The following is a 15,072-nucleotide window of genomic DNA, read 5'->3' as shown; positions in this document are numbered from 1 at the left end:
GTCATGACATATATTAATGTACCCTTTCAGGGCAAGAGTGTAATATACAAATCTCTATTACAGTATCTCTGCATTAAATTCAGACGATGTTAGTTTTTTTTCTGGACGAATCAAAATTAATTTTTAGACAGAGAGAGAATAAAATCCAGATAGAAAAGAGTTAGTTTTGAGACATGTTGAGGTGAATATTGACTTTGTTTTTTTTTGCCTGTAAAAGTCTAAAATTCTAAAAAGGAAAACTGTGTTTAATACGGTGACTTGTGAACTGAATATATTAGCCCCTGGAATAAGCTTCAGGTCTGCTCAAGCCTTTCCAAATTGCAAATGAGTTTCTCATCACATTCTTTGCAGTGCTGACATCGCGTTACCATAGTGTATTACATGTTTTACAGGCAAACACACTATCGCCTTTGACGCCACTCGCACTATCAAAAGAACAAGCCTCACACAAACTCTGTAAAACATTGTCCATATTTTCTCATTTTCAAACCTTTTACAGTAGTCCCTCATTAATTTCACGGCATAAAAATCCTCCATTAGCCGTTAAATTATCGAGGGACCTCTGTAAATATACCGTAGAACCTCTCAAGTAGTAATACTCTTTGATTGTACAACATCTAATTTCATGCTGATCTATATTAAGTCCAATAGCAGCAGTATACCCCGTTTCTCTACCAGGGTCAAGGAAACTTGGTCTAAAGGACTCTTCCACTTCTTTCATGTTGCTATTGTCGTTTTGATCAAACTTTCTATAAAAAAGAAGACCGACGCAAAAACCATCTGTTTGAATAGAATTACCAAACAACACGTTATTTTATCCATCATGTAACAGAATCTTCAATACTATGCATGTTTGGAATTACGTTAGTATTGTATGCCTTTACTTTCCTAGCGAGTTATGTATATAGATATGTATATCAGCATATACAATTGACACACGATTGAGATATATATCGCATAAAATACTAAACATCCCTTTTAAATGAATACTGTATTATACGGTGGCCACAGAACATCACATTTTTTTTTAATTATTTTGACAGCTTTGTAATGTTTCTTTGATGAATACTAGAAGTCTGATAAGTTTCTTTTAAGCATATACATATGTGCATACAAGCTATTATTTTGGAGTGTTGTCTTTAGCCTTACATCGGGAGTTCATACATATAACCACAATTTCTAAAGATGATAAAGGTACAGCATAACACGCATAATGAAGGGCTGCCTCTAATTGATCAATGTTTTGGATTTTTGACATATACAGTCTCATCACGTCTTTCCAAATAAACCCAAAATATAAATAACTGTGTATTTTTCCTGTCTTCAGAACAGCTTCCTATCTCTATATTCCTCTCTCTTGTTTTTATTCTATTTTCTCTTACTTTCTCTTACTTTCCTGCAATACCACTTTCCTATGAAATAAATGTTCAGAGAAAAAATCTAAGATATAATAAAAAGGATTTTGAAGCATAGAAAAGAAATAGAAGAGGGACAAGGTAAGCTTTAAAGACGATACTATGCATGCTGTACGTATGTATAGCTTAATACATTATATATATATTGGCTTGTTGAGCTAAAGTTATATGCAAGGGCTGTAACAATGTTTTGTTTGTAAGAAGCATTTTATTAAGCTTGAAGGACTGTAACAAGTCCGGACATCATACAAAAAGTAGTCAATGTGAACATTTTGCGTCATCATCGAGACATGGTAAGTATATATACTTATTCGTTTATGTACATAAATGCCATCAAATATATAATGGTAATATATTTAATACACATGTACATACGATAGATGGTACAAAGCATAAGAGACCTACAGAATATGAAAAGGAGACAAAAAAGCAAAAAACTTGATGCAAAACGAAAGGGTTCTAAAGGTCAACAATTAGAGAATATAGTTGTATGCTTCAACTGTCACCAAAGTGGACATGAAAGCTCACAATCAAAAGAGTGTCCTAATCATAACTCAAGCAAGCAGAAGGAAGTACAAGCACTACTGGGAAATTATACCAGCATAACAAAAAAGATAAAGTTGGAAACGATATTAAAGCCGGAATACCAAACGCTCTTCAAAGAAAAGGTGCGACAGGTATCAGATCACGTTCGAAATATAACGATACATACCCAACTCTTTGTGGGCTACTATATTACTGCCCATTATGACGAAGCTCTTGACAAAAGAGTTTTTACGCAGAACTTTCGGTACTGTATCGCACAGCTCGTTTAAAAGAACGCAGAGCCAAAAAGCTATGCCAAGCGACTGCTTTACCTTTTGGGAAACTTTCTCCTCAAGATATAATGTAGCATATGACATGACACCAGTCAGTGAATACTCCCATCGTCCAACTGCTGCTTGTATCAAAACTGCTACTGTATACACAAGCAATATCGTATAGTATTTTGAGTTTAGAATGAAAGTATTTATTTCGTATACTATTATGAAGCTGTTCGTAAACGTAAGTATGCATACGAAATTATATTATTATTATTTCCAAAATAACACTTTCATTCTGTATTTGGCCAAACAAAGATGTTATAAAATATATTTTTCATTCATATTTCTATCAATACGTTTGTGGAGGGACTCCAGTCTGGCCAGATGAACTTCCGGAAGTTTACAACAATAAAAAGCCAGCTATTAAAGACATCTGTACCGATTTTCTGTCAACAGATATGCCTAGGTCTGTAACGCTTGTAAGCTTTTCTACCTCTTCTAAGGCGTGTATTCCTATGTTGTCTAGATTTATGAGAAAGAACGAACGCATACACAAACAAAAGGTACAACGGGAACAAGAAAAAAAAACATGATGAAGAAGATGAAGAAAAAAGTCAAATGCTTCCACGCTTGTTTTCATTATGTCCTGTGACTTCACTGAAGTGGAGGTTCATAACGCTCAACCCTAACCCTATTTCAGCTTTTGCTGGTATAAGTCTCCCAGTCACGTACGAAGGCAAATATGAAATGTTCAGCAAGATATTTGATTTTAAGAGACTCAGACTAAGCAGGTAAGATTCTTTAGAACATATGAAATATATAGTACGTAAAAAATCCTACTAACTAAGCTCCTGGGCACAGTAGCTTCCAAGACCTAAAATATCCAAACAAGAAGACAAAATCTGCTGTCTCAAACGTAATCAGAACCGGCGGCTACGTCGCTGATGTTATCATTAATAAAAGCTCTCAAACCAATACGGAAGACTTCACTCATTATTCCGACCAAAATGTCCTAGTGACACTGCTTGGAGATGTTCTAACTAGTGAAGGCTTGGACAATACATCGATTTGCGCAATAGATCCCAACTGTAATCAAGTATCTACTGCTTCTTATGGGGATTGTGAAACTAATCATCAGCTCAGACGGTGCTCTACTAAAGAATACTACACATATACAGGATCAAAAAGGCATACGAAAAAGAAATAAAAAGGATAACTGCTGAAAATATGAGCGATACATTTCTGAATATACCAACAGCAAAAACAGCTAATATTTCTACCTACCTTCACTATGTCACATATTCTGCTAAACCTTGACAAGATACTCTACCTGTTTATATTAACATTTTATAAATATTCCCACTCAGCCGTATTGTAATGTCCGACACACACCTTTAACCAATCACTGGTCTTTACATCATCTTTTTCATCACTTTCCTTGTCTCGTACAGCGCGCTTCCTCTACTTCTTATTAATAATGTCTCGGCTCTTGCTGCTTCTAACAGTCACCTTCTGTATACTGAGTACAGCACTTGCAATCAGTGTCGATGTTGCTCCTCATGGCAAAGAATGCTTCTATGAAGACCTCAACATTGGAGACAAGATGACTGTATCCTACCAGGTACGAGAATACGCATGCCTACCAATCTTTGTGATGATCATTAATCTCTTCTCCTTAAAATTCTCCGGATCATCTTTTATACTTTTATTGTACCTTAGGTTGGACAGGGAGGAAACCTTGATATCGACTTCTGGGTGAGTAATATCGTTTCTAGACAGTTTACTAACCTTTTACCACCAACTACAATCAATCAATCAATCAAAGTATTAATTTTCCTCTCTCTTTTCGTGTATTTGGCTTTATAAATCAAATACTTATACAGATTTACGATCAGCAGGGTAGAACTATCAAAAGCAGTGCTCGTGAGGCTTCTGGAACACATGTAGTTCAGGCTGTTGCTCCCGGTAGATACACATTCTGCTTCGGTAACCAGATGTCTTCTGTCACTGCAAAGTCCATTAGTTTCAATGTTCACGATATGGAGAAGGTCAACGAGAGTGCCAAGGGTAAGGCTTTGTGTTTTATGTCTTTGTTCTAGATTTGAGATATATAAATACTTATTCAAAGAGAGAAATTGAAACTAATATTATGTTTCTTATATAATATTATACAGAACATATCGATCCTATTGCACGTGAAATTCGTGAGTTGGCTGATAGCATCCAATCTGTCAAGTCTGAACAGGAATACATTGTAGTTCGTGAACGTAAACACAGAAATAGTAAGTCTTGCAATAAAAGATTAAATAGCTATATATTTGTACAAACATATATTTCTTCTTATTCTTTTTTTTTTAAAAAAAAAACTAAAACTAAAACTAAAACTAAATAGCTGCTGAAAGCACAAACGCTCGTGTAAAGTGGTGGTCGCTCGGTCAGGTTGGATTGTTGATTGCTGTCTGTTTGTGGCAGGTCAACTATCTTAAGCGTTTCTTTGAAGTGAAGCGTGTTGTCTAGATTACATAGCTTTCTTTTTTTTCTCTATCTTTTTGTTATTATTTTTTATTTTGCATACTGTCTTTTACAATATCGACTTTTATCACAATGAACTCCTTTTTTTCTTTCGTTCTCTTTTCTACAAACGGTAACGGATAGGTAATTTGACTTTATATAGAAATGAGATCCCAATATCCTCTACAACATAACCTTAATCAAATATGGAAAATGCCAATCTTTCATAACCTCAAACATATTTATTTTCTCTGAAAGTATGACTATACAAAAATAAATATCTTCAAACTATGACGGATCAAGTTTGGGATTTATAAGGTGGGTAATTAGAAGTTAAGGTACAAGCCTTTTACTCCAAGGAAAAACAAACTCCTGCCAGAATATTATATCTAAATGGTCAAACCCTCAAGGCTAATCGTATTAAGGTGTGCGAATCTAGAAGAAAATGTCCGGGAATAAAAGTACTTGTTGATAAAGAAAAAAAAAAGAAAGATAAAATGGTGAAGCTTAATATCTACTTCATTATTATCAGCGGAATAACCCTACTAAAACATCTGACGGTGTACAAGTAACATTAGAGAGCCTGGTAGCTAACCCGTTAAACCATCGGCTTAGGTGTAGGCTAAGTGAATTATCAAATTTCTGAAAATATTGTAACCTCAGTGTTTCATTTCCCTATAAAGCTATCTGTTGAAGATTTAACGGCTATCTAAGTCTCTAGAGCTGAAAATTATCCTCTGAATTTTTAAAGGCATATCCACCTTATATCTTTCAACTGTGACAGCATAAACTATATAAGGAGGTTCCTGGCCAACACGTATCACAATGTCAATCAGAAATATAAATTTGTTCTCGGAAAAAATCATTATATGGGACATGATATCAATTCTTATATTCGTATATCAAAAAGTTTAGTATAAGTATGAGTGTTTATCTTAATTTTTCTCATTTGCTTCCTTCTATTTTTCATAATATACTCTTATATACAAGTAATTATGAACTTCATCACTCTCAAAGACTTTCTCATAGCTAGTAAAAAGAAGTCAATCTTCAAAAGTTGCACTTCTCCATCTGAAAAAGAAAAGCAATCAACTGCGAGGCTGTATAATATAACATTAAAGCCAAAAAAAAAAGAATAGCAAAAATGGACTAACAAGAATAAGCTTGCTCTAATACAAGAGTATGTAGAACTCTACGCACCTGTTTGTCCAGAGGATCTGTCCCAAATATTAGGATACGATAATCAAAAGAGTAAGCTCATGTGTTGAACTGTGTCTACCATTTGTTTACATAGTGTAAGATGTTCTCCATACCTCTGCAAACTCTCAATTACGGTGAAATTTATGTATATGTTTTCTTAAGCGCATTATTGAGGTGCTAAACATATTAAGTTGTTTTTGGATATGATTGTTTTAATATAATAAGCTCAAATACAAGCAAATATAGCATAAATACTCTTTTACACTAGTACAAATCTTGGTAAAACAAATTATATGTATAGACAGTACTAATAGAGATATTTTATTGCCCAATTATTTTTAATAATGTATGTTAACAAGGTTATAATGGTAGTTTTCTCTATTATCAACGATCGTTTCTATATTCTATGTCTACGAATACTTTAAACACAGATACGAGAAAGCTACTTTTGGTAAAAAGTATCTAACATCAGATAACAAGATATTTAATATTTTCAACTCAACTCTCAGTTTAATCAACTCGACACTATCATATTTAGATATCTTTGAGCGAAAATAGACATCTCATTAGATTTTTTTTTTTATTTTCAAGAAAAAATAGTTACGATACTTTATTGTTTCTTTATCTATACGAAACTTTCGAAACATATTGCCGGTAAGTGCATCCTGTATTCATTATCATTATGAAGCAAACAGTATTAAATTATGTAAAGTAAGGTGGAAGGGGAGGGAAGGGGAGGTCATAGCCTTTGACCCTTCAAATAATAATATGCATTCGGTTTACGGCCTCGGCCAAAAGACTTTAATGTAGCAATATTTAGTAGAAATGAGCTCTTCTATAAATATAGAAGGTAAACAGTGTAAAAAGTGCTTATTTACTGAAAAGGTGATAAGTTGTTTTGTTATCAGCATATATCTACATTCTTTTACAGCTTTATAAGCATATATTTATTTTGTAAATATGTCAGTACAAGGATAATACAAGCTTAAAGATAGTGTTTATATGTCTGTTTATTTGTTTATTTATTGAAAATAAGTATTAAATATATATAATTCCATTCGGTAAATCCTAAATGCCTATCCAGGAAAGTCCATCGGCGCTCCACATCTTGTTCTTGTGCTTCAAAATCTGCTGTAATAAAAAGAAAGAAAAAGAAATATAAAAGTACATACCTGCAAAAACAAACACGCAAAAAAAAACGGACCCAACGAGAAACAAAAACTAACTAAAAACACAGTACGAAGTTGGGGACATCTCACTCATACGACATCCGGCGGATCAGCACAACGCCGAGATGAAGGACGACTACGCGTCAAAAAAAGAAGTTGGCGCAATGCCTTGAAACCCTCGGCCTCGTACTCAGAATCCTGGACACCACCAGAGCTCAGTCAGGGTCCCGAAGGTTAACCTGTTGGCTTGAACCTCGTTATATACAAAATAAGAACAAAGTAAAATGCTGAGATGCTTTGCTTTAGCTTGTGTTTTGGAACGATTACTCACCGATTAAGGAGTCCACCAAAGTACTTGCGCACTCTAATGAACTCGCCCGCTGGACCGCTATTTGTTTTGAAAAAAAAAATTATGCAGACAAAACACATTAGTATCTTTTCATGTCAAGTTGGTAAGTAGTAAGCATGAAAATTAGCAGCAGATTTTTGCACACAAGAACAAAAAAAGGAGTGGTTTTCTAGACTTCTGGTCATGTCTTGCTGTCAGTCTACTGTAAATAACAAATAAAAAGTTAGATCTTGCTCAACATTAAGTGCATGAGGTTGGTAGCATTAGCCATTCGCTCGTTTTCTTGAATCTGTCAAAGTTGAAAATATGGAGCGCCTCTTTAAAAAAGAAAAAGGCGAAAATATGTTCAGGTTAGCTTATGACACCGAAAGAGAGGTATTTGAGCTGGCTTTAACATGCTGGTGGTCTTTACATTCGTTACTTACCTGGCGTAAACGTAGGCTGGCCTAAAGGAAGGGAAATACAAATAAACAGACGCGTATGCCCTTGAAATAATTTTTCTTACGCCAATATAGGTGACATCATCATATATTTGTGATGCAAGCATTCTCACCCACTGTGAGAGAATTTATTAGAGCAAAATAACCACTGCGGTAAAAAAAAAAGGTGTGATTCAGAGGGCGATTCTGTAGAATGCATGTGATTTTTTAAAATCACCCCCTGAAGCGCAATTTTTTTCTCATAGTGGCTAAGAATGCTTGCATCACAAATATATGATGATGTCACCTATATTGGCGTAAGAAAAATTATTTCAAGGGCATACGCGTCTGTTTATTTGTATTTCCCTTCCTTTAGGCCAGCCTACGTTTACGCCAGGTAAGTAACGAATGTAAAGACCACCAGCATGTTAAAGCCAGCTCAAATACCTCTCTTTCGGGGTCATAAGCTAACCTGAACATATTTTCGCCTTTTTCTTTTTTAAAGAGGCGCTCCATATTTTCAACTTTGACAGATTCAAGAAAACGAGCGAATGGCTAATGCTACCAACCTCATGCACTTAATGTTGAGCAAGATCTAACTTTTTATTTGTTATTTACAGTAGACTGACAGCAAGACATGACCAGAAGTCTAGAAAACCACTCCTTTTTTTGTTCTTGTGTGCAAAAATCTGCTGCTAATTTTCATGCTTACTACTTACCAACTTGACATGAAAAGATACTAATGTGTTTTGTCTGCATAATTTTTTTTTTCAAAACAAATAGCGGTCCAGCGGGCGAGTTCATTAGAGTGCGCAAGTACTTTGGTGGACTCCTTAATCGGTGAGTAATCGTTCCAAAACACAAGCTAAAGCAAAGCATCTCAGCATTTTACTTTGTTCTTATTTTGTATATAACGAGGTTCAAGCCAACAGGTTAACCTTCGGGACCCTGACTGAGCTCTGGTGGTGTCCAGGATTCTGAGTACGAGGCCGAGGGTTTCAAGGCATTGCGCCAACTTCTTTTTTTGACGCGTAGTCGTCCTTCATCTCGGCGTTGTGCTGATCCGCCGGATGTCGTATGAGTGAGATGTCCCCAACTTCGTACTGTGTTTTTAGTTAGTTTTTGTTTCTCGTTGGGTCCGTTTTTTTTTGCGTGTTTGTTTTTGCAGGTATGTACTTTTATATTTCTTTTTCTTTCTTTTTATTACAGCAGATTTTGAAGCACAAGAACAAGATGTGGAGCGCCGATGGACTTTCCTGGATAGGCATTTAGGATTTACCGAATGGAATTATATATATTTAATACTTATTTTCAATAAATAAACAAATAAACAGACATATAAACACTATCTTTAAGCTTGTATTATCCTTGTACTGACATATTTACAAAATACATGTATGCTTATAAAGTTGTAAGAAAGTTTAGCACATTACTGTACACTTTAATAACGTTACATCACTTTGATTGCCGCAGTGTTTATCACAGTACCCTATAAGTATACTCTTGAAAACATATAAATACTAAAATTTGGATAGTTGGACCAGAAATTGCATTCTTCATAGAAAATCGTGCTCACTTAAAGGCACGGGAGAAGTTTTAGAAATGTTACTTTCATTTATATTAAGTATAACTATATAGAGAACTAATATGAGCCTGTCAGTCTCTCTTTAGCCGGTGACAGCGGAATATTAGCTAATATACAGAGAACACTCGAATCAAATGGTTCTTAACCGACGTACACACGCGTATATACAGCAATATTGCGTTTTAACGCACATGAATACAAAAGTCTGAAAGTTGTTAAATAATATATTCTCGTAATAACAATCTTGTCAATCACATTTTCAATCTGGTTTTATTGTTAGCCTTGACCAAAAATCACATCATTTCACCGTTTTTGAACCTATTGAAATTAATCCTTTACAATGTATGTATGTATGTATGTATGTATGTATAAGTATATTTTCTGTAATCTATTTTGAATCTTTGTGGTAATCTTTTTATTTGTAAAATGTTGTATTTTGTCTGTCTAATCATTAAAAAAGAACAGCATTCTAAGAGAAATAAATAATAGAAATAAAGTGTTATTGTACACGGGTATCTTAATAATCAGGCGAGTGGTCTTCCGTAGCAGAATCAACAGTAGATTGATCCGCATTGGCCTTGACATAACTCAAATGTGCTGGTGTCACATAATTCTTTACTTCGCAGTCTACAACATGAACATGAGCACGCTCAGGTAATCCTAGCCACAGATAATCTACGTAGGACACCACAAAAAGATCAAGCTGACAACCTACACAAACAAACAAATAAGTTAGAGGTACAGTGAAACAAATAATAAGCAATTACCGTCAAAAGACCATCCAGTGTCGTCCACACGCACGCATCCGTTGTGAGTCTTTCCCGTACCTAGATCTAAACCATCTAGATCAGGCATGTAGAGTGTTTGTCCATAAGGAAGATCGTTTGAAGCTACGCTCACAAAAGGAACGAGGTTTTGTGGCCCTGAGCCCAGCCCAAAGAGGTTTTGTTTACGACCAGAGTGTCCGATTATATCAAATGTGCCAAGTTCTTGACCAAGGTTAACCAAATCACCATTCTTCAATAAACACTACCAAAAGTACAAGAGAGAGGAGATATAAATATACATATATATATATATTATACGTGGTAACATACCGTGCCTTCCATGTTACATCTATTCCACATGGTTGCAGATACTGATCCAAGAACATTGTTTTTGGAATCCTTGAGATGGATTTCAGGCCCTCCATTTAAATACACCCGAACACCATTGTTTGTCTCGTCCCACTCATCCTCTTTTGGGATCCAAAATTGACTAAACTCAACTTTTCTTCTGTGTCTATAACACATGGGTATACCATCGTTATGAATAAAACTTTCGGCAACTATGGGTGCAGAAGGATCGAAATAGTCTGTCGATAGTGGCTTGTCTACAATTGAAACCATATCTGCGTGTATTTGTGCAACAGAAAAAGTGGGTGAGGTTGGTGGTGGATTGCTCTTAGGGGGAGAGCTGCTTGACTGTGCAGATTTAGGAGCAGGCTTTGTAGTAGATTGTGTGGCATTATTAGACTGAGTGGTATTCTTAGCATCTGAGGCATTATTAGCGTCTGTGGAATTATTAGACCCTGTGGCTACAGAAGACGATATTCTGAGCGAGGGCATTGCCTTTGCTTCTGCAATACGGTGGACAAATTTGGATAGGAAAGCTAGAGCCGAAGATAGTCTGGGACTGTCATCCAATTGGCTATTGGTATGTGATAAATGAGCGTTTTGTGGGGCTATTGGCTTGGTGGCAAGCCCTTCTGTTGAGTGCATGTAAATACTCCATAAAATACACCCCAGTATTATATGCCATTGAATTATCTTCATTGGTATGATAATTATAGTGATAGGAGGTATATAGAGAGAAAAGGAAGAGAGAGAGAGGTATATTGTAGTTGCTTAATTACAAGATGTATATATATAAAAAAGAAAGGAATATACATTCCTCGAATTTTGATTGTATAATTCTTGTCCTTAATCTAGCTAATACCCATATAATCGTCTGTTTGCCTTGGTACAGCCCACAGAAGAAGTGTTCTATTGAATCCAAGTAAACAACCTTGGCTACAGCAACACTATCTTTGACTCATTGTTTTGATAATAATTAATGACTTACGATATCAGAATTAAACTGCATTGAATAACTTGACATATACCAAGGTAGGAATCTAATGCTGATAATTCATGCAATACATACTTGAACACAAGAACAACCTAAAGAATAAACGTGAATTTTCAAGAAATATTAGGCATGCATAAACACACACGCCTTTGTTAATAATTTTCATCTTCTTACCACTGAGCCAACAAGTCCACCCGCCAGCATAGTAGATCCCTTTGAGAAATGCATAAAAAAATAAGAGAAAATTGTTGGTAACAAATCCAAATCCAGCTCCAGCTCCAACGTCAATGACAATGCCAACTATAATTATAATTATTGGACAGGTTGATTCACTCACCAAGAACATCATAAGACGACAAAACCATACTCTGCTATAATCACTGTCATAGCTATACATATCACTATCTGATCTCAGTGATTGTAAATCTATCGAATGCACACTGAATAAATTTATATAAATATATAGATTTTCGTTATTAGTTTGATAGTTTACATACATATACACACTATTTAATTTCACTATTCACTTGCATGATCATTCCAAGAGTAAGAACGATTCCTGATGCCCAATCTTCAAATCCAGGTGGAGCAGGGTTCTCTAGCATTCTTGCAGAAGTGATTACGCCATCCACAAAGATCCACCATGCAAGAGTAAACTGAAATTATTATTATTATTTTATTTATATATAGAATAATGATAATGGCAGTAATTGTCATTATTGGCCTTTATAATTTATTATTATTATTATTATTATTATTATTATTATTGCTATTAGAAAATAGCAACAGAAGAATCTGCTATGTTCATCGCGTTCTTGTTGGTGTCAAGAATTAATTAAATGATTGATTGAGGATGACTTACAAGTACACCAGAAAAATACACACCGATTATTCTGCGATTGGCTTTACTAAACCCTCCCGGAAAACAACAACATCCTGACTGACAGATAAATACACTTCTGTTCTCATTCAAAGTCATTTCAAAATAAAAACGAGGATGAGTACAACTGAGAAAGGAGGTGTTCGTAAGCTAGACCGTCAAACCGGAAATGGTAATAACTTAATCAAGTAAATAAATTTAAGAATATAAAAATACGCAGACACACATACTACACACACACACACACGTAAACGTACACATACACACGTATACACACGTATACACACGTATACACACGTATACACACTACACAAGTGTTTTTATACCTATTTGTATGTAGTTGTATTTGTGTGTGTATCTGTATACGAGAGGTTTTTTTTCTGTTTTTTTTCTTTGTTTCTTTTTTCTGATGTTTATACTAAGAATTGATATACTTTTTTTAAAATAAAAAATGACCGAGTTTTTTTTTTGTTTCTATCTCTCTCTCTCTCTCTCTATTTCCCATTTTATCATCCTAAATCTGTGCAAATCCAAAGCGAGAGTGCTTACGAATAGGAGATTCGAATAGACTTCCTGTAGAACGCAGTACTTGGTGTGCGAATGGATTAAATGTACCGGTGTAAGCAGGTGTGGGGACACTGTTGATGAGGAAATCTAATGGTGACATGTCAAGGTCTTCTTCTAGCGAATTTGGATCACTGTTCGCAAGACCTTGGGGCGTTGCTGGAGTCTCGTCGTCAGAAAAGGTTCCGTCGTGTAGTGCGGATACTCCAACCGGCGCCTCTTCTCTGTCCTCTTCTTCCTGATCAGCATCAAACAGAGGACAAACTTGGTCAAATGCGTCTCCGAGTACAAAGTTTACAAGTCCATCATAAACATTATCCTTGGTCCAGCGAGGGGATGGCTTTTCGGCCGACTTTCCGGCTTGTTTTAATGAAAGTCCTGCCATCACTCCTGATACTGGCGTTGGTGTTGCTGCTGCTGCTGCTGTAGATAGTGATGATGATAATAATGATGATGATGTAGAATTTGATTTCGATTTCGGTTTTGTGGTCGTGGTCGTGGTCGTGGTTGATGTTTCTAATACTGTAGCTGCTGGTGGTTCTGCTTCTTCAGTCTCTGTTTCGTCAGTCTCCCCAGACAAGGCCACTGGCTGATCGGTTTGATTAGGTAAGCTCTGCTCCTGTTCTGTTTTTGTGCCATCAGCATCCAGTAAAGCTTTGATCTTCTCTTGCTCCTTTCGCTTCTTCTTCTCCAGTCTGCGCTTTGTGACAGAAGGCGACTGCTGTTGTGGCTGTTTCTGGGCAGCAGCAACAGCAACAGACAAAGGCGGTCCAAAGTTATCGGGTGTTAGGGTGCGTTCGGGTAAAGCGCCCGATTTGAGGATCGGGGTTGATGGACTACTACCGGCCTTAGCCCACGAGGCTGTGGCTGGAAGTGCTGAACGCTCATCTTCAATATGATCCAATAGATATGATTGTCTGGGAGGTGGTTCATTTCGGACTGGTGTTTTGTATGAAATTGTGGCCACTGATTCGAGAGTGACAGGTTTGCGCGTAGATGAGCTTGCTGATACGGGCGGAAAGTCATTAGCGAGTGAAGAGGATGGATAGGCGGGTGGAGGTGGAGGTGGACTTCCTTCTTCAGCATCAGTTGACAATTGATCTCTCATACGATGTTTTCTAAATAAAATTCAAATTGATAATTGGGTTAATATTCTGATGGGTGCATTTTTTTACATACAATAATTTAATTTTATTTATTTTATAAACTTACCCTGTTGCTAACTCTTCCTTTGAAATAGTGTCTGCATCTTCCCCTGGTTCGTGAAGGTAAAGACAGCTTGGGTTTGGACAGGACATGTTACGAAGATAATATGTGCAGTATTTCGTAGTGCCATAAGATGCTCTATATTGTGAACGACCAAAATGAAGAATAAGAAAATAAGAATGAATATACACACATATATAGCCTCTATAAAACAAAACTATATGTCTTTACCTGAGAATTCTTCCTACGATTATACTACCATCCACCGCATGAATTGCCTTTGCAGCATCTTCCTTTCTCTGGTAAGTTACATAAACTGCCGCACTTGGTTGCATTGAAGTAGATCCACCAGCACTGGTTGTAGGCACGACTGGACGCTTATTGATCACAATCTTGGATATCTTACCAAACTGGCCAAAGAAGTCGTGGGATCGTACTGTCTAACACAGGCAAATGTATTAAATACCAAATACATGCATAAGTATACATTACACTCCCTTCCAAAGATACCCTAGCCTTTCCTTTCCTCTTTTCCTCTTTTAACTTTCTTATTTCTTATTCCCGTTTTCCTTTTCCTTTTGGTATAGTTGATTTCGCACGTATGTACAAAAGGTCTTACTTCTTCAACTGCCAACTTTGGATGCAATCCGATCACATAAACCAGATTCTTTTGGACCACTCGCATATTAGCCAAATGCCTTCGATTCACAGCCTCCATATCCTTTTGTTGTCGTTCTTTTTCCTTCTTCTCTCGCTTGATACGAGAGATTCTGTGGATAACAAGCATGTAAATTAGCTCATGGCTTATTTCTCTCTGTATTCATTTTTTTGTGTAGATCAACTAAAGAGTATCAAACTTACT

General features: G+C 36.1%; 8 protein-coding genes across 8 annotated transcripts; 4 read left to right on the top strand and 4 right to left on the bottom strand.

Moving 5' to 3' along the window:
- Positions 1-1,705: 1,705 nt before the first annotated feature.
- On the top strand, positions 1,706-3,425 carry PHYBLDRAFT_65199 (CCHC-type zinc finger transcription factor; the record flags this gene model as incomplete). Its single annotated transcript, XM_018441411.1, has 7 exons — positions 1,706-1,708; positions 1,796-2,092; positions 2,172-2,393; positions 2,414-2,459; positions 2,585-2,684; positions 2,782-3,009; positions 3,083-3,425. 7 exons carry the CDS (start codon positions 1,706-1,708, stop codon positions 3,423-3,425), a joined length of 1,239 nt encoding a protein of 412 aa, XP_018290913.1.
- Positions 3,426-3,648: 223 nt separating this feature from the next.
- On the top strand, positions 3,649-4,963 carry PHYBLDRAFT_134013 (hypothetical protein). Its single transcript, XM_018429611.1, has 5 exons — positions 3,649-3,839; positions 3,938-3,973; positions 4,102-4,285; positions 4,393-4,500; positions 4,611-4,963. Exons 1-5 carry the CDS (start codon positions 3,696-3,698, stop codon positions 4,733-4,735), a joined length of 597 nt encoding a protein of 198 aa, XP_018290912.1. The 5' UTR covers positions 3,649-3,695; the 3' UTR covers positions 4,736-4,963.
- Positions 4,964-5,554: 591 nt separating this feature from the next.
- Positions 5,555-6,487, top strand: PHYBLDRAFT_65201 (hypothetical protein; the record flags this gene model as incomplete). The annotated part of the gene is made up of 3 exons (XM_018441412.1): positions 5,555-5,638; positions 6,024-6,074; positions 6,302-6,487. The coding sequence occupies 3 exons, from the start codon at positions 5,555-5,557 to the stop codon at positions 6,485-6,487; spliced, it is 321 nt and encodes a 106-aa protein (XP_018290911.1).
- A 514-nt stretch (positions 6,488-7,001) lies between these two features.
- Positions 7,002-7,897, top strand: PHYBLDRAFT_65203 (hypothetical protein; the record flags this gene model as incomplete). The annotated part of the gene is made up of 4 exons (XM_018441413.1): positions 7,002-7,062; positions 7,167-7,331; positions 7,531-7,550; positions 7,715-7,897. The coding sequence occupies 4 exons, from the start codon at positions 7,002-7,004 to the stop codon at positions 7,895-7,897; spliced, it is 429 nt and encodes a 142-aa protein (XP_018290910.1).
- A 341-nt stretch (positions 7,898-8,238) lies between these two features.
- On the bottom strand, positions 8,239-9,134 carry PHYBLDRAFT_169130 (hypothetical protein; the record flags this gene model as incomplete). Its single annotated transcript, XM_018436010.1, has 4 exons — positions 8,239-8,421; positions 8,586-8,605; positions 8,805-8,969; positions 9,074-9,134. 4 exons carry the CDS (start codon positions 9,132-9,134, stop codon positions 8,239-8,241), a joined length of 429 nt encoding a protein of 142 aa, XP_018290909.1.
- Positions 9,135-9,968: 834 nt separating this feature from the next.
- PHYBLDRAFT_65204 (hypothetical protein) lies at positions 9,969-11,265 on the bottom strand (the record flags this gene model as incomplete). Its single annotated transcript, XM_018441414.1, has 3 exons — positions 9,969-10,162; positions 10,219-10,480; positions 10,549-11,265. 3 exons carry the CDS (start codon positions 11,263-11,265, stop codon positions 9,969-9,971), a joined length of 1,173 nt encoding a protein of 390 aa, XP_018290908.1.
- Positions 11,266-11,295: 30 nt separating this feature from the next.
- PHYBLDRAFT_181654 (hypothetical protein) lies at positions 11,296-12,544 on the bottom strand. The gene is made up of 6 exons (XM_018438501.1): positions 12,423-12,544; positions 12,092-12,216; positions 11,898-12,000; positions 11,735-11,773; positions 11,636-11,652; positions 11,296-11,523 (listed from the first exon to the last, which is right to left on the bottom strand). The coding sequence occupies exons 1-6, from the start codon at positions 12,537-12,539 to the stop codon at positions 11,514-11,516; spliced, it is 411 nt and encodes a 136-aa protein (XP_018290907.1). The 5' UTR covers positions 12,540-12,544; the 3' UTR covers positions 11,296-11,513.
- Positions 12,545-12,846: 302 nt separating this feature from the next.
- PHYBLDRAFT_159019 (hypothetical protein) lies at positions 12,847-13,478 on the bottom strand. Its single transcript, XM_018433901.1, has one exon. It carries the CDS (start codon positions 13,387-13,389, stop codon positions 12,955-12,957), a length of 435 nt encoding a protein of 144 aa, XP_018290906.1. The 5' UTR covers positions 13,390-13,478; the 3' UTR covers positions 12,847-12,954.
- Between the last annotated feature and the right edge of the window lie 1,594 nt (positions 13,479-15,072).

The sequence above is a fragment of the Phycomyces blakesleeanus genome (assembly GCF_001638985.1).
Source record: "Phycomyces blakesleeanus NRRL 1555(-) unplaced genomic scaffold PHYBLscaffold_12, whole genome shotgun sequence".
Classification (NCBI taxonomy): Eukaryota; Fungi; Mucoromycota; class Mucoromycetes; order Mucorales; family Phycomycetaceae; genus Phycomyces; species Phycomyces blakesleeanus.
The sequence above is the reverse complement of the archived record's forward strand: the minus strand, read 5'-3'. Positions and strand labels throughout refer to the sequence as shown.

Coding starts and splice junctions, on each gene's coding strand:
- PHYBLDRAFT_134013 (XM_018429611.1), top strand. CDS start 3,696: ATGTCTCGGCTCTTGCTGCTTCTAACAGTCACCTTCTGTATACTGAGT. Junction 3,974..4,101: donor ACCTTGATATCGACTTCTGG/GTGAGTAATATC, acceptor ATACTTATACAG/ATTTACGATCAGCAGGGTAG. Junction 4,286..4,392: donor GGTCAACGAGAGTGCCAAGG/GTAAGGCTTTGT, acceptor AATATTATACAG/AACATATCGATCCTATTGCA.
- PHYBLDRAFT_181654 (XM_018438501.1), bottom strand. CDS start 12,539: ATGACTTTGAATGAGAACAGAAGTGTATTTATCTGTCAGTCAGGATGT. Junction 12,217..12,422: donor TGTATTTTTCTGGTGTACTT/GTAAGTCATCCT, acceptor TAATAATTTCAG/TTTACTCTTGCATGGTGGAT. Junction 11,774..11,897: donor GTCGTCTTATGATGTTCTTG/GTGAGTGAATCA, acceptor CATTTCTCAAAG/GGATCTACTATGCTGGCGGG.
- PHYBLDRAFT_159019 (XM_018433901.1), bottom strand. CDS start 13,389: ATGGCAGGACTTTCATTAAAACAAGCCGGAAAGTCGGCCGAAAAGCCA.